Source organism: Molothrus ater, chromosome 9 (genome assembly GCF_012460135.2).
Source record: "Molothrus ater isolate BHLD 08-10-18 breed brown headed cowbird chromosome 9, BPBGC_Mater_1.1, whole genome shotgun sequence".
NCBI lineage: Eukaryota > Metazoa > Chordata > Aves > Passeriformes > Icteridae > Molothrus > Molothrus ater.
Genome location: NC_050486.2, coordinates 25,202,198 through 25,226,107, shown reverse-complemented (window position 1 = coordinate 25,226,107; position 23,910 = coordinate 25,202,198). Strand labels below are relative to the sequence as shown.

Genomic DNA, 23,910 nt, shown 5'->3' with positions numbered 1-23,910 from the left:
CCAAGGCTTCAATATGGCCAATGCTCTCCTCTTCCCAAACCCGGTGTGACCCTGGCAGCAGCAGCACAAGCTCCCCTGCAGTAGGGCTCAAAGGCCTGCTCAGTCCTGTGAGGCTGCTCTGCTGCTGGCCATCCCCACCCAGCCTGCAAACACTTCCCTCTTAGGGGTTAACCTTGATCTCCCAGAAATTTCAAGCTCATTGGCAGGTGGTGAGGCAAAGGGAACAAGATGAGCTCCTGCAGCTTCAGAGCAAGCTGGTCCAGCTGACCTCAGGCATCAGTTTGGGAAAGCAAAGGAAGGGGAAGCCTTGCTCTGTTGGCAGCAGAAAAGCCAGAGATCAGTGAAAGCTTTTCAGGGAACTTCACTCTTGGTGTGCAAAGGTCTGGCATCCTGCTGACATCCTGCTGAGATTTTACATCTTCACTTACCTGTGTCAGGCAATAATTTGCATTGCTTGGAAATTTCCAGCTTCGCACATGGCCTCAAAATGAGATCTGCTGTTCTCAAAATGTTGTTTGCGCCACACTTCCCAATGTCTGCAGAGAGCTGGTCTCACAGCACTGGCTCTTCTTTATCAGCTAAGTTGCATTAGACAGAATCTAAAAATACATTAAATACTTTCTAATATTACTTTTTGACATAAGCAGTTACTATAGCTGCAACAAGGATGTTGCAAGAAAATGCATGAGGTTGCATAACTCCTTTTATTCAGCAGGGATATGTGCACTGAAAGGTCAAAAGGCCTTGGAATAAGGTTTTTTGTTTCTATGTTTGGCTTAGCATTCATACTTTAACAAAAATACCACAAACAACTTCAAGAACTCAAATGAGCAGTTGATCTCCTTTTACTTCAAAGAGGCAACTAATTTAGCTTAGCTACAAAAATCTACCTGCAATGCAAAATTCAAGGAGATGCTGTCTAATATGGGAGAATCTGGCAGATAACAGTTGACAAAAAAAGCAGCATCTGAGCAAGCTGGGGGTCTGTTGCTTAGTGAGAGGGAGTTCAACAGCACAGAGAACCCACCAAATACTATGTGTTTATCACGCAGAAGTAGCTTTTTATACCAATTGCACAGAGATGTAGCTCTCTCCTCTCAAGAAACATCCCATTTGGTATTCATTAACTTACAAAGCACATAGAGGAGGCAGAGCAGTATTCCTGAAACAAAGGCAAACCAAGGCCCTGGAAAATGTACAAGTCTGTTTTTTCTTGTCCAGTAACAGTGGTGGATGTGACATGGAAAGCCCCAATAACCCTGCTCTAGATACCAGCCCAAGCTTCTACCCAAACATGTCAAGACTACCAATTTTAGAAATAGTGTCTTCTCTTGCTCCCCAAATCCTTGATTGATACTGCAGCCCTCAGGTTTCTGGATAAATCCATTTAGTTCTTCAGTGTCTGGAAACTGGTCTTTAAAAGGCAGGGATTTAAAAAAACCTATTTAATGGGAAAGCAGTTAAAGGCAAATAACCATTCCCTGCACTTGTGCTGTCACTTCTGTGAAGCTGCTATGGCTGCTGTTCTGATAAGCTTCTCTTCTGCACCACTTCATTTGCTCAAGTACAAAACAGGGATCATTTCATTAGTGGAATCTGGATCCCCAGAATAAAGACTACTCACTTTGTTGAACAAACTAGTACTGCCTTTGAATAATATGAGCAGATTGATCTTCGGTGCTAGTGGAATTCACTCACTCACCTTCAGCTAAGGGGCACTTTGCTCAGCCCTCTGTAAATTCCTACTGCCCAGAGCTGCATGGATTCTGATTCCAAGGAACCTCAGGAGGATCCCTCCTAGACCTTCCTTGGTAGAGTATCTCATATGTAGTGCAGCCTTACTGTGCTTTTATGGCTTCCTCAGTTAGTTCCTTCCTGCTAACAAATACACTGGCCAATCAACCCACTGCTCACTTATAAATCAGCTGTAGTACCTCCAGGGCTCATTTTGTACACACCAAATCCGAAACATTATTTGTGAAGATCCTGGCAGAAGGGAGCTCGTAGCAACTCCTAGTTCCCATGGAAAGTTGACAAATATGAGCAAGTTATCAACATATTTCCACAGCAGTTCTAAATTCATCCTTATCATTCCTGTGCACTCTTCAAGTATTGCTATATAACAAAAGCTAAAAATAAAAAATCCAAGGTCTGTATTGTGCATTAAATGTCCCTTTTATATTAACTCCTTCCACCCTACAAACATTCCCAGCTGTAAATTCACTTTGTTCTCCAAGTCTGCATGGGAAATCCATGCACTCAGCCCCACTGCCTGCACAGTAACCCTGGCATCCATCACACACAAGCATTTCTCTTTCATAGAGAAATTATGAAACAATTTAAGGCTTTTACAGACTTCTGCCTCAGAGAAGCCAGGCAGACCCAGGTTTCCCAGCCATAAACTAGGGAACTACACAAATGCACCAGCAGCAAGGGAAGGAAGGTCAGTGTTTGCTGTCTCACACATTTGCCCATTCTTTGATTTTCACTGGTCGAGCTTGGACTCCCTCACATACAATCCTCACATACAAAAGGAGACATTTCCATTTCCTTTCTGCTCCATCTCCCTACTTTCCAGTCACTGCTAAGTTATTTAACATGTCAGTAGCATTAGCAGTGTCTTTAATACATCAGCAGAGTTAAGTAGTGAGCAAGTAAGCACAAGGGCTTCAGAAGCATGGTGGTTACCATGCTTCAAGCCAAGCAAAGAAGAACTTAGTGTTCACCTTTATGAGGGGAGTTTTTATTTACCAATGCTCCCCAAAACTATTTTTAGTAACCTTGCATTTCCATCAGCATCTACAAACACTGTTTGTGTTATACCATGAATAAATACAAAAGAAAAAGAGCTTTTCCCACAACAGCCTTTATGGGCTACTTTTAATTAAAATCAGTTTAATGATTGATAAGCTCTAGTATTTCCAGCAGCAAATCATAAGTGGTTGACTGTTTCCAGAGACAGTGAAAAAAACTGAAGATAATATAACTACATAAGCTAGCATAGTTAGTTGGTTTACTGGTTGTCAACACAGGAAAAATTTGAGGGTTTAACATGTAAATTCAAGAGCAAAAACGAAATCAGTATTTTGTAGGAATCAGAAAGTTCAGCTATATAAACTGAGGGAATCATTGTTTCCAAGGCTTACTTTTAGTCTCTCACAAAATTGCTTTTGACATACCTCCTACATCAGAATGAACAAGCAGGAATTTTCAGTATCTGATTAGTCTTTAGGAAGGGGATGTCCCATATATCAACTCTGTACAGTTGCTACCTGGAAAGGTTCTTCACTTGTGCCTCTTAAGCAAACAGAGGAACACTGCACATCCCTGTGTCCTTCCTTTGCTCCCTGGGCTCCCAGAGGCAGCAGAATGCAATTCCATATGCCTGAGCACACATTTGTGGAGACATCTCCTCCTTATAAACAGAACAAATCATCTGCAGCTGATCAGCCATACAACAAAGGAAAGTTTCTTTCCACAGCACAGAGAAAATAGGAGTGAGTCTAGGGAGTGTGAAATCCTAGAGCTCCAACAGGACCCTCCCTGGCCCCACATCTTCCTTGGTCACTGTCACCAAGAATGCAGCACTGTCTCAAACAGCTGCTGCACCCACCTGCTTTCCTCAGCCAGTGCTGGTGGGAGGAGCAGACAACACACAGGAGGGAGCATTTCCTCTTTTGTACTGTTATTTTATTTTGTAGTAAGATCCATGTAGTATATAAAATATAACAGGAAAAACTGAACGAAGCCTAGAAAATGAACCGAGGAGTTCAGCTGCCGAACAACCACAGCTCTACTTCCCTGGGTTCATGAAGTCTCCAGAACTCATGGACTGTTTGCTTGTACTATTACAGTTCTCTAGCATATGAGCCTACACCAAAAGCTGATATGTTCCAATTAAGCCATAGTTAAGTGACAGATGTAGAGGAAAAAAAACCAAAGTGGCTTTTGTAAGCCACAGCTGCCCTTGACAGAGGTTACAATGACATCTAACTATACTGTAATGCACATTACATCAAGAACCTTGAAAGAGCCTCTGAGAAAACGGCTTCACATTAAGCATTTTAAAGAAAGGTCATAAATACTGCACTGTACCAACAGTACCTCCCAATGTCCTCCTTATGCCTGAGGAGCATTTGTATTTTGTAAGAAGCTACTACATAGATGACACCAAACCTAGAGGTAGGTTATAGGCCAAGGTAAGTTACAGGCAAAAAAAAAAAAAAAAAAAAGGAAAAAAAAATCCCTTTAGAGCTAGTCACTGCACAGACTGCCCAGCAGGAAGCAAGGCAAAGTGTCAACAACTCTTTCCTCCCACCCTAAACATTGTTCACACAGTGCATTTAGTTCCTAGCGCCCTAAGAATGAGAGTGGATCATCAGCTGCTAGTAAATGCAGTCATGCCAAGAGAACAGCTTGAAGTTATTCAAGCAAAAACCTGTTACTGTGCAAAACTGGTGCACTGGACTGTTACCAACCAGACCTCCAAGCTTAGGAAGTGACCCGACAGTAGAGAACCAAGGGGTTTTTCTTTTGACTGGGAAATACTTTAGTAACCAACAGGAGAACATATTGCTAAGTCTACATGGAAGGAGTCAAATATCAGCTTGTATCAAAACTTTAGAGACCAAAAAAAAAAAAAAAAAAAAAAAAATTGAAAAAGGTTAAAAAAAGCACACTTTGATGAGACCAAGTTTTTTAAAAGTTACTGTACCAAACAAGCTGCTAAAACAGCTCATCTCCCCTAAATCCTGGGATCAACACAAGGTTGGTAACAAATATGTGTACATTGAGAAACACACCTGCAAGTACAATAGTTACAGCAAATTAACCCCAAGTTTTAATGGTGTATGTAATGCCTTCAGGTCACAAAATGTGGACGAAACGTTCATCTTAACTCCCTCTGTGCACTATTTGGTGATAATCAAAGTAATGATGCTGAAGATTCAGTTTATTTCTACTTCCAAAGGAAAAGGGTAAATGGTTAAATATGTGTTCTCCAATTTGTTCTCCACTATACGTACACCCACACACATACACACACCCCTCAAACTGCACTGACATTTCTTTTTGACCAAAAGAGTAGATCCTGGGAGTAAGTGCAAAATGCAAAATCAACTGACAGAAAATGCTGAACAAACAGCATCATAAAAATACAAAATATTTATATTACTGAACTATTAACAGATGATGTTCTCTGTTTCTTTAAAACTTTGGAACCACATAGCTGATTTCTTAAATCTAGTCCATGCCAGCTTCCAGAACTATTAATGTTTTAGTTAGCTTCATTCTTTGATGCTTCATCAAAATTTTCTACGAGATCTGAAAAAGATGAAGATATTTAATACAGTAATGCCCAAAGAAAAAAAAATTACAAAGTAATTGTAAGTTTAATGAAAATGCATATAATTACAGGAAAGGTTAAGTAATACTTAATTACACTTAGGGAAACCATGTCTTTATAGGCAGATTTCAAAGGGCTTTAGAAAATATTGTTTGTTTAAACATACACAAAGAACTAGAAATGCAGAAACACTCCAACAGTGAAAATTCTAACATTAAGTGATTAAGAGCTGATTTCAAAGGTGCTCTACTAGCTGCAGTTGAGTTTTGAGCATCAGCATTCTTTAAAGAATGCCTGCCATTTTAGAGAACTGAATTTTATGCAAGGTCACAAAGAAATGAACCAGTGCCAAGGCAGGAGGAACTCAATCTCTGGTTCACACGTATGTTATTTTAGCTAACCCACCATCCCAAAGGATACAGTGGAATGTGATTATTGATAAAAGAGTTATTCACTGTCAAATAAAGAACTTATCATATTTACTTCCAGACACACTGACATACGTCTTTTTTCTTCTGCTACAGAAATAAAAATTCCCACTCCAGACCCTGATACAAAAACAACCTGGTAACGATACCAATTACGTAAATTTGCAGTCCTAAACCCCTGTTTGGATATTTAGATACCTGTTCAACCTCACTGAAACTACTTTAACCTAGTTTCACTCAATAATTAAAGTAGTTGCACAAGGTAATCTACTTTTCAAAAGCTGGAATCCCAAGTCATATTTTAATGCTGTCCTATATAAGAAACCTCCTTCAGCAAGTGAGGAGTATGATCACATCAAAAGCTACACATTTAAATGAATGAATCAAAATATTTATATCTTAAATGGACATAAAAGTGTCTATGTGCCTACCTGGGACATCATCATCTTCTTCATCAATATCTTCAGATTTTGGTGCTTTACTATCCAACACTACAAAAAGAAATTTGGTGCTGAGTTCTCATAATACAGAATCAGGGACACTCACACAACAAAATAAAAACCATACATGTGAAAAAAGCAAGCACTTCCCCAGTCCCCAGTAGTGACAAACACACACAAATGATCCGGTACTGAGAGTTACCAGCATGACCAAAAGGTTTCCTTGGGGACATTCTGACAGCAAAGCATTAGCAGAGCCATCTTCAGATGCTATGGGGTACTCATAAAGAGTTTGGAAAGATCAAATGATACAGAAAACCCCCAGCATGACTCAATCTTCTAAGTGAAGTCCCATCTTTCAATGCAACAATAATATGGCACCAACCAGTGACCAACACATCACTTGATTCAAGTATGTTTATGATGATCCATCTCTCTAAATTCTAGAAGGTATTTTATACATTACTAAAAAAGAAAAACAAGCCCTTTACTTTCACCTGAAGTCTGAACATGAATGTTGGAGAAATTAAAACTGATTTAAAAGGAATAACTGTGTGTTGAAAACATTAGAACAGGTGATGTATATTCCATTCCAAACACAGACAACTGCAACACATCCAACTACAGTCATCTTAATGGCCTTAACAGTCTAACTGGAACTATACCTGATCTTCATTTTTTAAGATTACAGTAATAGTTATACCACATACACCCTTCCACCCATGCTCCCAAGGTTTTAAAATTAATAGAAAATAAAGAATCATATGCAGAACTGTGATTTGTTGTTTGTTTTTTTTTTTTTTAGTTTTCCATTAAAACATTGATTTTTAACTAGTTTTTTTTTAAGTCTTGGTTGGATTCCAAAGTGAGTTGTAGAGCAGAAGAACGTACTTCTTCTTTAATTGCAATAGAAAGATGTTTTGTATGGACAAAAGAAAACAGAATATATTTCCTGACAAAAAGAACTGGCTGAGTTTTCCCAAGTAAAAACTTGCCTTCCCCTAAGCATTCTGCCATACACAGCTGTACACCTGCTATCATAGCATGCCAGATTTACCCATTTCTTTTAAATGAGGGCCTGCCTATGTTATCTTGAACCAACAAAGATAAAAAGAAAGTTCTTCCCCCACCCTCTACTTCCACAACAGTGGCAAATAAATAAAAGCACACACACACTTCTGACTTTTTAAGTCACATGCTGTTGTTAAATTTGGGTTAAAACTTTCAGTAGTTCATAAATCCTTTAAGTCAGCTATGAAAGATTCCAAAAAGACCTACCTTGTCTTGGGAATTGTTCAGCTAACTTCCTGAGACTTGTTAAGCTGTCAGCACCAAGCTGGCTTAAGATGCCTGGAAGCATTTCTGTGATCGGTTTAGCCTCTGCATGACCAGTAATTGCAAAAGTGTTGGCAGAGAGGGAAGCTTGAACCTTGGGGTTGTTGAAGTGAATAACTGTTCCATCATCTTTTATCATGTTCACCTGTTTAAATATATTAATAACATTCACCTAAGTGTTGCAGCACCTTGTTACACAAGCATAATGACTAAAATCTAGATTTGAAATATCAAAGTTACAGAACTAGCACTCCTCCTAAAGGACAATATAACCATGATAAAAGCACCTGGAATTAACACCATCTACACTCAAAGCTCCAACCTTGCCAGGTCAGGCTAAGTCACTGCCTTCCACAGGTGCCTGTGTCACCTACCAGGAAAATGTTCCTGCTTCTTCCCAGCTGGCACAGGCACAGGGCTCACACTGGCTCAGGGCAGGGATGCACACACAGCTCTGGTACCAACTCCACTGGAACACACTTCCACTACCTCCCCAATAATTCCACAAGGGCTCTGAAGACTAAGGACACCACACAGCGATCCTGCTCTCCTTCCCTGGCCTTCTGAATCACCATGAATTCTATCTTACAGCCAGAGTAGTGGCCTGCTTTAGAAAGCTGAAAAGCTTTTTCTTCTAGGCATGGATAAACTATTATGCAAAAAATAATTGTCTGACCATAGGAAAAGAGTTTGGCCCATCCAACACAACAGTGGTATTAAACTTACATGAAAAAATTATTAAGCAATGTTTTTAAGTTACCGGGAATAAAGAGGGATTCAGAACTAAATATGAGATCTAAAATACAGAAACATCTAAGTTCTCAATCCTCACACAGCAGTAGAGTTCCAAATATGTTTTGAACAGGAAATCCAGGTGTGTTGCTTTCCTGCAAAACTAAGCAATATCCTGTCCTTTGCCCATGGGGAAATGGTAAAGGCTTCAAGCACAGTTATCCTGTTACTTAAGAGCCTCTTTCAAAATGACACAAATGTGTTACTCATGCTTGACTCAACATGACTCTTCTAGCTGCACGAAGCTTACCAAGGTCAGCCTGCGTTCACTTGAATAAAACATTCCACAATTATGTCTCTTGCTATCAAGGTAGAAACACTTTGCATCATCTTCCTACACTGAGATATTTAAATTCCTTAATAACTGTGTCTGAATAAAGATCCTGTGCTCTGTGCACAAAACCCCCCCGAACACACACTAAGAAGAACTGTGTCTTTCTTTAGTTCATATAGCTCTGCTTATTTGTATTCAGCTTAAGAAAACAGACAAACTGAACTGTTCTGTACCAGAGGTCTGAAAACTTACAGGCAAACCTCACTGAATCTGCATTTGCCTTTGGAAGGGAGGAATGCACTTAGTGACTTCTGCATGCACCTTGCAATCCTGCTTCAATTAATTAACCACAGATTAAATGCTGCACTCCTTTACAAGTACTACAGCTCCACTGAGCTCACGATGGAGAAACCTCCTCCTCTTCCCATGCATGAGGGTCACTCCCTACACTGTTATGGAAAACATGTTTTATTAATACATGTAAATTAGAGGGATTCAAGGAACATCTGATACCTTCACATTCCCACTTACATTAACACAGAAGCTGTTTCTGTAGAGTCTCAGCAGTGCTTTAAAAACATTTCCTGGAACTACTGCAAACAATGCCAGCAAGTTCTGTGTAGTAAAAGGTCCTAATTTTGATAATACAGACTCAAGCTCTTACTCAAGGTGTTTCTAAACTTTCCTTCATACTCTGCACCACACTTGCTCTAGATGTGCCTGCACAGTCCATGTGCATTTACTGCTCTTTTCTTTGGAGCAAGTGCACAAAAGTCAAGAGTGAAGAGAAGTTTTGTTCTGCAATGAATGCTGACACACAGAGCACAGAGCTTACTACCTCCACCACACACTGCCTGGCCAGCAGAACCTTCACCTTTCCTTCTCCAGACACATACACATTTATGCCAATGAGGCAATGATACATCAATGTTACCTCTCAATAACCTGATCTCTATGGTTTAGCTTGGAAGATAAAACTGTTGTCAAAGCCAAAAGCAAACCCCACCACACCACCACCAAAACAATAGCATGAGTTCAGTTTCAAACAGGAAACATTTATTTTTTCACTCTACCTCTTCAATGCCAGCAATGTTATTTACAGCCAGTTTTTTGAGGGAACTCTGAAGTTTTTTGTCATCAGCTGTAGCTGTTCTGTGCACCACCTTCTTCTTTCTGCGAGCTGTTCCCTGGGAAGAATCAAGAGACAACAGTCATCCCTACTCAAAATCTCACAACAGTAATTGCAAAAGTCAGGGCACAGTCTGAGCAACATCTTTCAAGTTATGAGACATTTCTGTAGACAAAAACATTTCTTAACTTATCTCCCTTTACCTATAGCTTTGACCATCACTCCCAATTATAAGTTTTTTCTTAAGCATAAAGACCAAAGAAATACCAAACAGCAGCATATCTTCCCTTTCGCTAACCTAGACTACAAAAATACTACTTAATATTAAGCAACACATAACGAAGTTTCCCCAAGATATTTTTTCCAAATCAAAGCACAAACAGAGTGATTTATATAGCCCCACTTTGGCAACCAAGTCATCAACACTTTCAGAGTGTTCCACAGACAGCAATTTTGGAATTCCTGCTTGGCAAACTTTTGTACAATCATCCCTATGACAGGGGATGAGCGCCCACACTGAACACACTACATACCTTTTTATTGGTCACATTAACTACCCATTAGAGCTCAGAGAAAAGAAACAGCTCAGTACACAGCCAGTGCCTGGAGCAGGCACAAAGAAGAAAATCCCCAGCAGGAAGACCATAAAGGCAGAACTGGAACACCCAACAGGTGAGATTAACCAGAGTTTTCACAGGTCACAACAAGTCACTGAATTAAAACAATGCTTGCACACTGGAAACTGCTCATCCAGCCATTGTGAACTGAAAGAAACTTGCATTTCAGGTAGCTGCACTATAGGCCAGATCACACAAAACCTGTATTTAGTCAAGCCTAAGCATATTTTTTTTCTTCTCTTTCAAAAGCATCTCTGGTGGTTTTTCTTACCTTTCCTCCTATTCGGACCTGCGCTTGAAGCTTGGCCAATTTTTCTTGGTTCATAGTGCTATGTCTAAAGAGCAAAAAGAAGTTCAACTTCACATCAAAACAGTAACAAAAAAAAAGTCACTTAAACAGTAACAAAAAAAAAGTCATTTAAAGAGTACTTTTACAATTGCAGCAGATTTTTCAAACTTCTAGAACATCACCCAAAACAAACATACAAACCAGAGCTTTAAAGCCACCCCACCTAAGCAATCCACAGTGGTCCTGCAGTAGAAAGGACCCACATTTAGCTAAAGAGTCTGTGCCACGATGAGGCACAGACTCCACAGGACATTTCATTCTGCATCAAGCCAAGATTCTCATTTCCAGGATGCCAGTTTACTGCTGGAATTATTTAACTGAATTACAGGCTCCAACCAGACCCAAACCAGCACATACAACACAACTGGGTCTGGGAAGACATCTTATCTTTACGAGGGTCCAGGGACACGGTCACTACTAAACTACCAGTGATAGTTTTCATATAATGAATTTATTATACTTATGACTAATAAGCAAGATCCAAACTCTGTGAAATTCGTGTATGGACATATTTACTACATGAACTTCTGGTAGCTTTACATCCAATACAGTGACTGGGAAGTTTGTCCAGTGCTTCTCCCACGGGTCAGGTGGGACCTTTAAAGGCTGAAAGCCCTGAAGATCCATAATGGGTGAAAAAACGCCTCAAGCCTCCCAGCAAAAGGAATGCGTTTCACTCCTCTGCCCCAGCGAGTCATCAACGATCCCCGGAAATCTCCGCATGTGCTTCGTGCCGGGAACGGCCGGGGCAAGAGCGGGAGCGGGGCACGGACCGGCGCACGGAGGCGCCCCGCGGGTGGCGGGAGAAGGGGCTCAGGGTGCAGCCCCAGAGCAGGGGGAGCGGGAGGGGAATGCGGCTCATCCCTCAGGAGTCCGTGTACGCGCGGTCCCACGGGAGAGCCGCGGCCCCGCGAGCCTGGGCAGCCCTCGCACAAGGGGCTCCTCGCTCGGCCTCTCCCCGGGGAACGGCCCAGCACTGCCCAAGGGGATAGGACCGAGCTGCAGCGGCGCCCCGCCCGCCTCAGGCCGGCAGGGCCGCGGCGATACCGGGACGCGGCGATAGCAGGACACGGAGACAGCGGGACACGGGAAGAGCGGGCCCCCTCACCTGAGCGCGGCGGAGCCCCCGCTACCAACACGCGGCGAGAACAAGATGGCGGCCGAGGAAGGAAAGAGAGGCGCACAGAGAAAGGAAGCGCTGCGCCACGTGACGGCGCCAGCCCGCCCGCAGATGGGCGGGCCCGCCCACCTCATTTACATAGAACTGGAGGGTATGGTGCGCAAGGGTTCCTGGGAGTTGTAGTCTCCAGGGAGCAGGAGTCGCCCGCGCTTCGGGGCAGGGAGCGGTGCACTGTGACCCAAACTGGGACGCGGCGCTTCCAAACGTGTCACCACTCGCTCTGTCCCCCTTCGTGAGCCTTCCCTCACACTATGCGCTTGCGGTCGGTTTTGCCTTCCCGCCAGCTGGGCAAACTCAGGAGAGAGCAGCGCGACAAAAGGGTTTATTTCAGAAGGAGAGAATAAACTCGGAACCATGCCCCTCCCACCACTGCCTGCTCCCGTCGGGATAACACTGGGGTTTGCCCAGGGGGAGTAACCAGGGCTCTGGGGCTCCGGTGCGATGACTCCTACCCCTGGGCTCCCGGCTCCCTGTAAGAAGCGGAGCTCATCCCCAATCCCCCACCACCGTTCCCGCCGGCTGCCTCCCCCGGCACCCCCGGGCCGAGCCGTCAGGGCGGTGTACCGCCCACATCCGCCACACATCACTTCCTGGGCTTTAAAAAACGGGGAAAAAAAAAAGACTAAAAAAAAAAAAAAAAAAAGTCCAGCTAAGCGGGTCCTGTCCTGTCCGGAGGTTCGGGGCCGTACCCAGGTGCCGCCGCTGCCCGCGCCGACACCATGAAGGCTCAGCCCGCGGCAGCCTCCGTCTCTGCCTGGTGCTGGCGGCCTGCGCCGCCTCCGCCGCGGGAGGGCTCGGAAAGGGTCAGACAAACGCTTTCTTCGGGCTTTCCCCAACTTCTGTCCCCACTCGGGCGGGTCCGGTCCCTTCAGCCCGCGGGGGCCGCCGGGCGGGGGCAGAGGGCGCAGCTTCGGGCTCTGGAGGTGCGGGGGGGCTTTGCGGGGTCTCCGCCGCTGTGGTTGGGTTCTGGCTGAAGCGCTCCTGAGGGGAGCCCCGGGGGAGCAGCCCCGCCGTGCCCAGTGCCCCGTGCCTCCGCCGGGCTCCTGGCAGGCGATGAATGGCCCTTCCCTCCGCCCTCCGCTTCCCTTGCGCTTCGTGACCGCTCCTCACCTCGCTCCTGGCTTGCCCAGGCTCCTTGTCTAATTACCGTGTCTAATAGCCCGGTTCAGCCGGGGCCGGGCTTCAGCCCAGGTGGTGGCTTTGCCGTAGAGGGTAAATCTCCTCCTCTGAGGCTGGTTGAAACCAATTTGATCAATGACAGCAAAGCTGTGGTGTGGACCCCAGCCAGCCATTCACCCTTTAATTCCCTAGATGACTTTCATTCAAAAGATACACTCTGTAATGTGTTGGGCAATGCTTTCAAAAACACACTGAAGCTCACCACAAAGTGGGGTTTGTTTTAAATATAGAAAAGCTTTTGAAAACTCTTTCCCAGCTAGAACAATAGAAGGTTTTCCCTGTTTTAACATTTTGCGTTTGACTGAAATAGCTGAGGTGTCAATATTCTGGGTAAACGTGACTTGTGCTAATCCAGCTGGGTTTTGCTCTGGGATGTTGAGCTCGTACAAACGTGGTCCTGTGTCGGGGGCTGCCTCAGCACTTGCTGTGTGGCTGTGAGGGGACAGGGATGAGGCGTCCCCACCCTGCTGTGAGCTCATCTGTTTGATGTGTTGCATCACTTATGCTCATATTTGCTCATATCAGCAGAGATCAGGTAACACAAACACTGTGCCAGTGTCCTCACCTCCCGGATGCTGAACGGAGGTGTCCCAAAGACTCGCCTTGTTTTAGGCTTTCTCCAGCTTCTTTGCCACAGTTGTCTGCTGGAGACAATGTCCACTTTCCCCTGTATCTTCACTGGGCAGTCTGTGGCTCCTGATCTCTGTGTAGCTCCCAAAATCTGCTCCCCTCAGCACCTCGGGCATGGCGGGTTCCTGACTAATCTGAACCCTTAGCGATGGGAGGGGGCAAACCGAGCCTCATGTTTGGCCGTCCAGCACAGTAATTGTTAATTACTGGAACCAAGACCTCTGAGGAGGTGTTCCAAGAAGAGTTCCTCTTTGTACAGCTCCTGGATCTCCTTCAGCTGAGCTCTCCAGGTGGCTTTTGGCCATGTGCTGTGTAGGCTACTAAAAAAACCCAACCCTGGCTTTGCAACTGTTAAACATACACTGACTCACTCTTAAGTCAATTGACATAACAAGACTTGTTATCTGGATGCCAGATAAAATATTTCCTGCATCGTTCAGTCATTGTAACACTCAGAAATCTGTGTAATGGTGGTGTTCTTTCTTGCTCTTCCATGATATTATCATCAGCAGGAATACTTGGCATAATAGCTTTAGAGCAATTAATGATCATATGTTGGCCTCAAAATTTTTAAGTTTCAGTTTAGTTCACCTTCAGTGGGATTTAGGAAGCTGAATGCTGACATGTTTAATTTGTCATTCATCAGATAATAAATGTTCACAAACTGAAAAAGAACAGAGAATAATCAGAAGGCACTTCAATTTTAATATCTGTTTGGGGGATTTTAGTGTCATTTACATACATATATAGAAATATTCATGAGTATGGTAGTTTTTGTTAATTAATTTCAGTGGGATTCCTCATACGACTGTGTGGGCTGTAAGTATTTCCAGAAGTCTTTCCAGAAATGGGGCTATAGTTGTCTTTAAAAAAATAATATAAAATGAGTTGAAAGTACTCTCAAGGGTTGGGCTGTTTTCCTGTTAGCTGACATGTTAAATTATGCAGCATTTATAAACCCTTCTCTCTGGCAGGTTTTGGAGATCATATTCATTGGAGAACACTGGAAGATGGGAAGAAAGAGGCAGCAGCCAGGTATGTTTGTTAGTGTTAAATACAGAAATTTGTTTTCAGAAGCATTCACAATTAGGTTCTATTTCAGCCCTAAATTTAACCATAGAAAAGAGTCTCTATTAACAAAAAGGAGGGTGGTTTAGGAGACTCTTCAGATCCCTACAGGTTATTGGAGAGAAAATACAGAGCTTTGTTAACTTTGCTAAGGCACCACCTAGGTTTAATCACTGCAGTTTAATTAAGTGATTGAAGCCCTAGCATGTCCTTGAAACAATAAAATAATTATTTATCACAGTAAAGAAAGATACGGTTCTCAAACACACAAATACAAGTGTAAGTGGTGCTCAATGCCCTTAAACTCAGCAGTGCTAAGAGTTCCCTAAAATTCCTTGTGCCTGTATGGATCAGGCCTCAGCATGAGGTATTTTGTTTCCATCTGCAGCAAAAATCTGGAAGTTTCAAACTCTAGTGAACTGACAGAACCTGGTTTGGGGTAAGCTTAAGTTCTAAAAAGAACAATGTCTCTACGAAAAATGACATCTTGACTTTCTCTTCTCAGTTTCTTCTGCTTCTTGTTAAAATCCAAGAGGAGAATGGCATGCTTATAAATTCTACTTGCATTTTAACTTTATAACCTAGATCTGACAATGCTGACATGAGCAGAAATTACTCATGCCTTTCAGGTTTGCTGTTTAATTTAGCTCTGCTCTCAAACGGATCCATCTGGCAAGTTCTACACTCCAGTGCAGACATTGAATTAACCCAGATGGTACACTTCAGAAGTCTTACAAGTTTTTATAACTTGATACTTTGGCATTTTTGAAAAAAAAAAAAAAAAGGTAGATTATTTCAGTTTTTACGGTTATAATTGTAGCAGCAGCAGAGGAGGCTTTAAAATGAGACAGAAGAGGGTGGGAGCGATGGCAAGGTCTGAGCTCTCAGGTTTAGGCAGGATTAGTGCTCAAAAAGACCCTGCAGCAAGGGATGGGATGGGTGGGAACTACACTCTCCTTTCATTGCTGACGCGCAGATCTGCTCGCTGATTTGAGCACGGCAGCATTTGAGTGTTATTGAATTGAAGGCTTGGGAGAAACTACTAGTCGCAATGAAAATATAAACGTAAAAAGTACATTTTTTTTTTTCTGACCATAAATCAGGAGATGTAAAATTACATAAAATTATCTGGGATGCATCAAGTGAGATGCACCAGAGCCGGTGGTCTAGGAAGTTTCAAACCTTCGATTTCAATTCTGTAAACTCCACAATGCCATGGGATGCTGGGGACTTCTCGGTTTTAAGTTCCCTGAGCGCGAGGGCGCGGTCCCTCCGCTCCAACAGCTGCTGCGAAGGCGTTTTTAAGCGGGACGCCTCGCCGGGCGGTGTCGCGGTGCTGGGGCGCGATTCCCTCCGCCCGCGGGCTGCGCGGGGTTGGCCGGGCGAGCTGTGGGTGTGTGTGCCCGGCGGAAGCAGTCGCTCCACGTCCGGGTCAGGTGCGGCCGGCGGGGCGATGCCGCTGGTGGTGCTGTGCGGGCGGCCCGGCAGCGGCAAGAGCCGGCGGGCGGCCGAGCTGCGGGAGGCGCTGGGCGGCCCGGAGCGGGCGGCGCACGTCGTGGCCGAGGCGGAGGGCGGCCGGGCGGCGCTGCGGGCCGAGGTGGAGCGGCGGCCTGAGCCGGCGGGACGTGGTGATCGTGGACGCGGGCAACGAGCTGCGGAGCATCCGCTACGAGCTGTACTGCGCGGCGCGGCAGGCGGGCACGGCGCGCTGCCTCCTGCACTGCGCCGGCGGCGCGGGCGGCCCCGACGAGCCGCCCTTCGAGGAGCCCGACCCGAGCTGCCGCTGGGACCGGCCGCTGTTCACGGTGCGCGGCGAGGAGCCGCTGCCGCTGGGCGCCATCCGCGCCGCGCTGTTCGAGAGCGCCCCGCCGCCGCCGCACCGCTCCACCCGCACGCAGCCGCTGCAGTCCTGCGGCTTCCTGCACCAGCTGGACCGCGTCACCCAGGACGTGCTGGCCGCCGTGCTGGCCGCGCAGAGGAGCGGGGCGCAGCCCGGAGAGACCATCCGCGTCCCCGGCGTGGCCGAGGGGCTGGTGCTGAGCCGGCCCGTCAGCGTGGCCGAGCTGAGCCGGCTGCGGAGGCAGTTCATCAGCTACACCAAGATGCAGCCCAGCGATGAAAACCTGTCCCAGCTGGCCAGCATGTTCCTGCAATACCTGAGCCGCAGCATCCAGTGAAGTGTCACCCGTGCCACCCAGCAGTGGCGGTGGTCTGGCCCCCAAGTACTCGCAGCGGGATGAATGTGCCTTGAGGCACAGACCTGCGGAGCCTGGGTCCCACCTGTCGGGGATGCTCGGATCACTGGGCAGCAGCAGCAGCTGCTCTGGGAAGGTGGACACCGTGTCCCTGCAGCAGCCGAGCCAGCTGCATCGCTGGGGAGACCTCCAGGAAAGCAGTTCCTCAGCACTGCCTTCTCCCCACTGGCATCTTGCAAAAAGGAGAGCTACTGGTGCGTCCCCAAGCGATGAAATCTCCTGTGGAGATGCAAACCCTGCTAATCAAATAGTGTGATGTGAAAGTGCAAAAGGTGATGACTGTAGGGAAGGCTTTTCCCTCCACATTGGCATGTGTGTGCTGGAATAAGAAGATTGTTTTTCTAGAGCTGCCACCAGATAATGTCAAACTGCAGAAGAGACTTCAGGTCCAGATCTGGAACAGGCTGGTTTTTTAGGATGTGACTGTTTCAAAGAAATCTGACTGACCCAAGATTTTCAACTTTACACTGCAAAAGGGTGCTGGCTTAACAGACTCAAACTTCTCTGTTTCAGGTCTAATAATAAAATGTGTGCCTTAAATGGAGTAAAGTCTTAATTTACCTGCAGGACTATTTTACTGAAAAAATTTGGCCAGGTCTTTTGTCTTCAAGGTCATTATACACCCTTAAAACCATCACTTTACACCCTTAAAAACACAAATTGCTTAAGAATGAGTCCTGTCATAGGAAAAAGGAGATAAAATGACAGAAATAAATGTATTTATTTCTGTTCTGTGTGAAACTCATAAGTCTGTACTGGCTGTGATGGGTAGCTAAGTTTCCAGTAATTTTGGGTACAGCTTATATAAACTTCTCACTTTCTGGTGGATGCTTCATTCTTCATTCTAATAAATGGTGGCTTTTTGTTTTAATTTTATGTGTAGCGCTCACTGGGATGAAATGGTGAAGTGGGGCAGGAGGGTTACTTAAGTTACAGTGTCTGTCTGGCACACCAGCTGCTAAGTGGCTTTATGCTCTGCAGAACTGAGAAATGACTATAAAAATGTTTTTATATAAATAAATTTATTTTGCCAGTCAAAGTAAAGAGAGCAAAGGTGAGAAAACACATAAATTATCTCAAACCTCTATGAGTTCTTACTGACTAAGAGTTGGTATTTCAGAAGCGAGCACTTTCATTTAAAATCTGCTTTTAAAATTTCTCCTTAAAAAGGGTATGCCAGTACTGACCACCAGACCATTGAACTCTTTCAACTTGAATCACAGATCCTTGATAATAAGAACAATCTTAAATCCAGTCTTAAATCAGCCTCTCCTCAAGAAATAAGCAAAATCATTTTGGACTCTATAGAAACAATGAAAAGAAGTCAGGGAGAGGGCACTGAGGCAATGCAAGCTTTACTAGGGAAATGTGTACTCTTGCTCCTTACTGCAAGCAGATATAAAGTTGATGACATATCAGTTAATTATAGATGGTGAATTTGTGTTTGAACAATTCTAAATGTTAATGGCTTCATTTCCACCCTTTCCTCATTCTAAAGTTCATTACTGAACACTGCTCAGTAGAGATTTCCTTTCATGTCTATTTACACCTAAAGAGAAGCTCATACATAGTTCTGCTAGTAATTAATGTTGTTGTGTGCAAAGGTGTTAATAATTAATGTGTATGAAAATTTGACTTTATTTTTGTCCCCTAATATGGTGCAGAGTTTACAGTCAGAGAAAGCTTACATTTTGCTTTGCTTGGCATATCCTGAAAGAAGTATCCATATAGGATGTTCTCTCCAGATTCCTTCCTCTCCTTCACCTAATTTTAGGCTGTTCTTACTGTTCTGGAAGCCATATCATTATTGTATGGAAACAATCTCTGGGTACTGTAGCTAGAAAATGCAAAATGAATTATTTGGAAAGAGTGAAATCAAAACTAACTTTGGTCCTTTTGCATTGCATTTTATTTAGGCTGCAGTTCCTCACAGACCCCCTCTCCTTAGCCCTGTACTGGACACATCTATCACAATTAGTTTCAGCATACAAATGTGTAGGAAGCCATGCAGGCAGCCCAAGGGTTTGCTGGGTTATTGGGTTTGCTGGGTTATTGGGTTTGCTGGTTGCTCAGTGAGACTTGGGCTGTAATGGGGAGAGATTGTCATCCACTGGATTGCCTTAAGCAGCCATAAGAATCCACCCTGAGATCTCTCAACAGCTGCTATCATTAACCATTGCCAGTAATCCAGGAAAAAAAAGCATGACCAGTTGTGTATGTGAGAAATCTAAACTTAGAAGAGAAGTCTCCTCCTCCTGTACACAAGCAGTTATTGGCTGGCAGCTATAATAATTTTATCACATGTTTTAAGATTGGGAAAACTTTTTGCAAGACAATCTTAGAGCACCCCATAATCTCTTTATATCTGACTTATTTCCCATTACATTTAGCCTTTGAGGAAAACTTGACTATTAAACTGTACATGTGACAGAATTTCTTTGACAATTTTCTTTCTTCTTTTTGTTAGTGGCTTGCCTCTTATGGTTATCATCCACAAGTCCTGGTGTGGAGCTTGCAAAGGTAAGTGCATTGAATACTAGAGCTTGCTGAAATTTCTAATGAGCCTTTGTACAGACATCATGTAACCATGAGAAATGTTAATTTTGCATCCAAAATGTAACTAATGGTATTTGTATTTCATTGAGAGTGGTATAATATGGCGGTGTCATAGCAAACAAACAAGCTGGGTGTATGGCTAAGCCTTAAAGGATGAGGTAGTTGAGTGGGAGTGGTGGTTTGCATCAGGATTTCTGTTTCTGTTGCACTGGATCAAATATAACCACCTATGTGTGTTGGGCAGGCTTCAGCCCATGGCTGCCAGGCAAGAATTGCTTCAGGTCCCTGCTGTTCCAAGCCTGGAAGGGCTGGACACATACATTCCATTTACTCACTGCCTGTTGAGAAGTGCCACCTCTCCAGAGGGAGGGATGAAGTGGAGATTTTGATATTGACCTGAAAATCTGAAATATTTTCCACTGCTTTTACATGCCTCTTATTTTTATTTATTTCTTTAGCTTTGAAGCCAAAGTTTGCTGAATCCAAGGAGATCTCTGAACTTGCCCATAATTTTGTTATGGTCAACCTTGAGGTAGGCTGCCTTCTGCTCTCTGTCCATGTTCTGCCTAGTAATGAAGCATTTGGAATCTGACTCAACCGGTTGCATCCTGTTTTGTGTACATCCTAAATCCTGCACTCCTAAATAGGCATTCAGGATTGATTGATAGAGCTCATTGTTTTAAAAATACTTTTTTTCAGTCTTGTTATTTTAATTGTGTTTATAAACCTGGCTGTCTGCCATTTCCTCTTTAACAGTTTGTAGCTTGTGTGATTCAGTTTCCACAAGAAAGGAATTTATGTTCATTCTCTCAGTACATATAAAATATTCCTGTAGCAGAGTGGGGTGAGTAATGCAGATTGACTGACCAGAAAAAATATTGTTTTCACAAATGATACTTATGTAGGTAAAAATAACTTTCTTCCCTTGGAGAGTGGAGGATACTGCAGTTACTTAGCATCTCTTCAAGATGTAAATTGCTCAGGGTAGAAGGAATCTGAAGGCAGTAATTTGTTTCTGTAAAAGGCACCATGTTTTGTTAGCTGTCTTGCTAATACCTTTCCTCTCTCCTGCCTTGCTGTGGAAGGATGATGAAGAGCCAAAGGATGAAGCCTTTAGTCCTGATGGAGGTTATATTCCCAGAATCCTTTTCATGGGTAAGGCATCCACAGCTGTTGTGTCCATTCACAGCACTGGGTTCTTAGTGTTTCCATCTAAATTTCTTGTTGGTTTTCTTATTTCATAGACCCCAGTGGAAAGGTCCATCCAGAAATCATAAATGAGAGAGGAAACCCCAGCTACAAGTATTTCTATACCAATGCTGATCAAGGTATGTGCTCAGTTGTTTGAAGTGCATTTTTAGTGAGATGAAGCTTTGGCAATGGAGAGAAATTATGTTACTTTAAAGTGTAACTGGGAGTGGTTAAATACAGTGTGAGTGATTCTCTGATGCCTCAGTAACCATACTCAGAATCATGATTCACCTTAATACCTACTAAAAGTCTCTAAGACCTAATTTTGTCTCCAGTTCTGGCATGGGAAATCATGGAAATTGCATGATCCAGCCACACATAGTTGGGGTAAGGGTGCAGGACTGTTTTTTTTCTTACAGATTAATCTGTAGATCTACATTCTGTAACTGTGTTGTTTTAAATCACTTTCATTACCAGTTTACCTTGATGTTTTCACCCTGAGATTAATGGTTGGTATCTCTCTGTGTAATCTTTCAGTTGTCCAAGGGATGAAGGAGGCCCAGGAGAAGCTGACAGGCGATGCTTTCAAACAAAAGCACCTGGGAGATGAACTATAATGGATACACTGAATGATAGCTTTTCATCACTTCAAAACTGAGAGGAAATGATTAAACAGACCAAGAATGTAGATGCACTGAAGGGACATAATTCCCCTGTCAGCAATGTTAGGTTAAAAACCCTGTTTGGAGTTCACACACACACACACACACACACAACAGTTACAGTGTTTTCTCTGCCTGGCAGTTTGCACTGTGGTGGTTCTTTACAACTGGGTAATGTGCAAACACATCTCTCTGTGTGTTTGAGAAACCACTAATATTTGGTGTTAAAAGGGAGGTGTGTAGGGAACACAGTATTTGAGGACAATGTGATGGATAAAACTAGAAGTAGCCATCATTTTGACACTAATCAGGGTTGAATCTCTCTTTTCTCACTGATATTATGTGATCCCATAGTTTTTACTGGGCATTCCCATCACTGGGGCATGTTCCTGGGCCAGTTGTTTTCTTGATATCCAAAACCATGAATTCTGCCACTACACCAAGTAGAATACATTTCATGAATGTCCAGATAGCATGTGAATTATCAGCGCTGCAAATGTATTATTGTGTAAAACTCTGTGATTCATCTTTATTTGCCTTTGGCCAGAAATGTAACTTTTTCCTTATGCACTCACCTTTTGATTGTTCCATCAAGTGAGGGTGGGTTGTGTTGAAGCTTTATGGGGTTTCCCCTTTTATTCTTTGAATGTTTTTGGCGAATGCCTTGCCATCACATTGTACTGTATTTTTGTACCAGGGTGAAAAAATTAAACCTTTTTAAACATAAGCATGCAGAGAGTGGTTTGTGGTTAAGGGTGTAGCTTTATGGTCTTAAGCAGGGGGGGATATGGTTTTGTTTGTTTGTTTTTGTTTGTGTTGCAGTGATTATTGATGTTGACTGTCACAGCTGAAGGTTTCTCCTTTTTTATAATTTGTTATTATATATATATATATATACATCATTTGTTTTTCCATTCCCACAATTACAATTCACCATTCTTATACTACCTCCACTGTTGAAGGCAATGTGTTTCTTTACTGGAACTGAAGAGAAGAATAGCAGGGAGTAAAATCACCCTTCTTGACCTGCTGAGGACACTTTTTCTAATGCAGCCCAGCATGCTGTGGGCTTCTTTGTCACATGAGTGCATTGCTGGCCCATGATCAGCTTCTTCTTCACCTGGATTCCCATATTCTCCTGTGCAGCAAAACAGATTTGCAGACTTTCTCGATTCCAGTTGAAGGGCTTTGCATTTCCCTTTCTTGAACCTCCTGACAACGCTCTCTGCCCATTTCTCCAGCCTCTTGAGGTCCTCAATGGCAGCACAACCACTGTTACATGGAGATCAGCCCCTCTCCCCAGCTTTATATCATCTGCCAGTTTGCTCAGAGTTAGGTGTTAAAAAGTACCAACCAAAGGTACTCCACTAATGATGAGCCCCCTTCAGGCCAGCTGTTCTGCCAGTTTTCCATCCATTTCACTGCCCTTTTATTTAGGTTGTACTTCATCAGTTTGTCTATGGGGGATGCTTTGGGAGACAGTGTTGAAAGCCATAGTAAAGCCAAAATAAACACCACCTACTGCTCTCCTCTCAGCCACCAAATTAGTCATCTCAAGCAAAACTTCCTGTCCAAAAGACACTTGCCATAGCTTCCCATAACAAATGTGATCATTTTCTACAGATACTTATTGAGGAGCCATCTGAGGATGTTAGGTGGGGAAAATTGTTTATACAATAAACCCAACTTGTCTACTGAATCAATTTTTACTGTTCAGCAGCATTAGGAATTCTACTTTCCAGACCAGTATGTTTAAGAAATTTTAGGCACCAAAACTTAACTGGGTACTAAAAGATAAGGACTCAGTGGAATTAATGGAATTATTGCACATTGCAATTACCCTGCTCAGCTGCTAATAGTTACTCTACAGGCTTTATCCTCTGCTTCTCTTGCAAATTGTCTAGTAAATTAACAATGGAATTGAACTCAGCAGCTACTCTCAAGTCATATCAACCTCAAAGTAAATCTATAAAAGCCTTAAAAAAGGATTGGTGTTGTGCAAAATATTCCCTTTTTTCCCCAGCTCTATCCATTGAGCAAATAAAAAATAGATCCTATCTGATGCTCATTTTATTTAGAGCTTTAAATTGACATAACTAAAAAATCATTGCTATGGCTTTTTTACTTGCCAGCAGGGGGAGGACTCTGCGTGTTCATCTGGGAAAGGATTCAACAAATCATAATTAAAAAGCAATCTCTGATGCAAATTAGCAGAGTGCGCCTCTGTGAGTTTCCATGCATGACTTTGCAGCAGCTCTGCCCTGCTCTTATCTCTCAGTGAAGCTGCAGCCTGTGGGATGTGCATGAAGTGTCCCTTTCTTTGCAAAATGCTCTGATGCCTGAAGCAAGGTGGCCTCAAGGTAATTTTTAGAAAGTTCTTCATCCACAGACATCTCCCTTCAGTGACAGGGACGGGCAATGTGCTTTATTCTTTACATTTAAGACCACCCTGATTCAAAATTATCCTCCTTCACATCTTCT

The 23,910-nt window shown here is 43.5% G+C and overlaps 3 protein-coding genes across 3 annotated transcripts; 2 read left to right on the top strand and 1 right to left on the bottom strand.

Annotated features, from left to right (window-relative positions):
- Nucleotides 1-2,850: 2,850 nt before the first annotated feature.
- BTF3L4 (basic transcription factor 3 like 4) lies at nucleotides 2,851-11,922 on the bottom strand. The gene is made up of 6 exons (XM_036387404.2): nucleotides 11,817-11,922; nucleotides 10,631-10,694; nucleotides 9,687-9,800; nucleotides 7,491-7,692; nucleotides 6,204-6,263; nucleotides 2,851-5,322 (listed from the first exon to the last, which is right to left on the bottom strand). Exons 2-6 carry the CDS (start codon nucleotides 10,682-10,684, stop codon nucleotides 5,276-5,278), a joined length of 477 nt encoding a protein of 158 aa, XP_036243297.1. The 5' UTR covers nucleotides 10,685-10,694; nucleotides 11,817-11,922; the 3' UTR covers nucleotides 2,851-5,275.
- Nucleotides 11,923-12,592: 670 nt separating this feature from the next.
- TXNDC12 (thioredoxin domain containing 12) lies at nucleotides 12,593-22,156 on the top strand. The gene is given in 8 exon segments (XM_036387407.1): nucleotides 12,593-12,632; nucleotides 12,635-12,691; nucleotides 14,672-14,732; nucleotides 19,488-19,540; nucleotides 20,035-20,108; nucleotides 20,662-20,731; nucleotides 20,821-20,904; nucleotides 21,305-22,156. Coding segments are annotated over 8 exon segments (504 nt in total). The 5' UTR covers nucleotides 12,593-12,607; the 3' UTR covers nucleotides 21,385-22,156.
- KTI12 (KTI12 chromatin associated homolog) lies at nucleotides 15,688-20,077 on the top strand. Its single transcript, XM_054515826.1, is given in 4 exon segments — nucleotides 15,688-16,374; nucleotides 16,376-17,533; nucleotides 19,488-19,540; nucleotides 20,035-20,077. Coding segments are annotated over 2 exon segments (1,029 nt in total). The 5' UTR covers nucleotides 15,688-15,912; the 3' UTR covers nucleotides 16,943-17,533; nucleotides 19,488-19,540; nucleotides 20,035-20,077.
- Nucleotides 22,157-23,910: the final 1,754 nt, after the last annotated feature.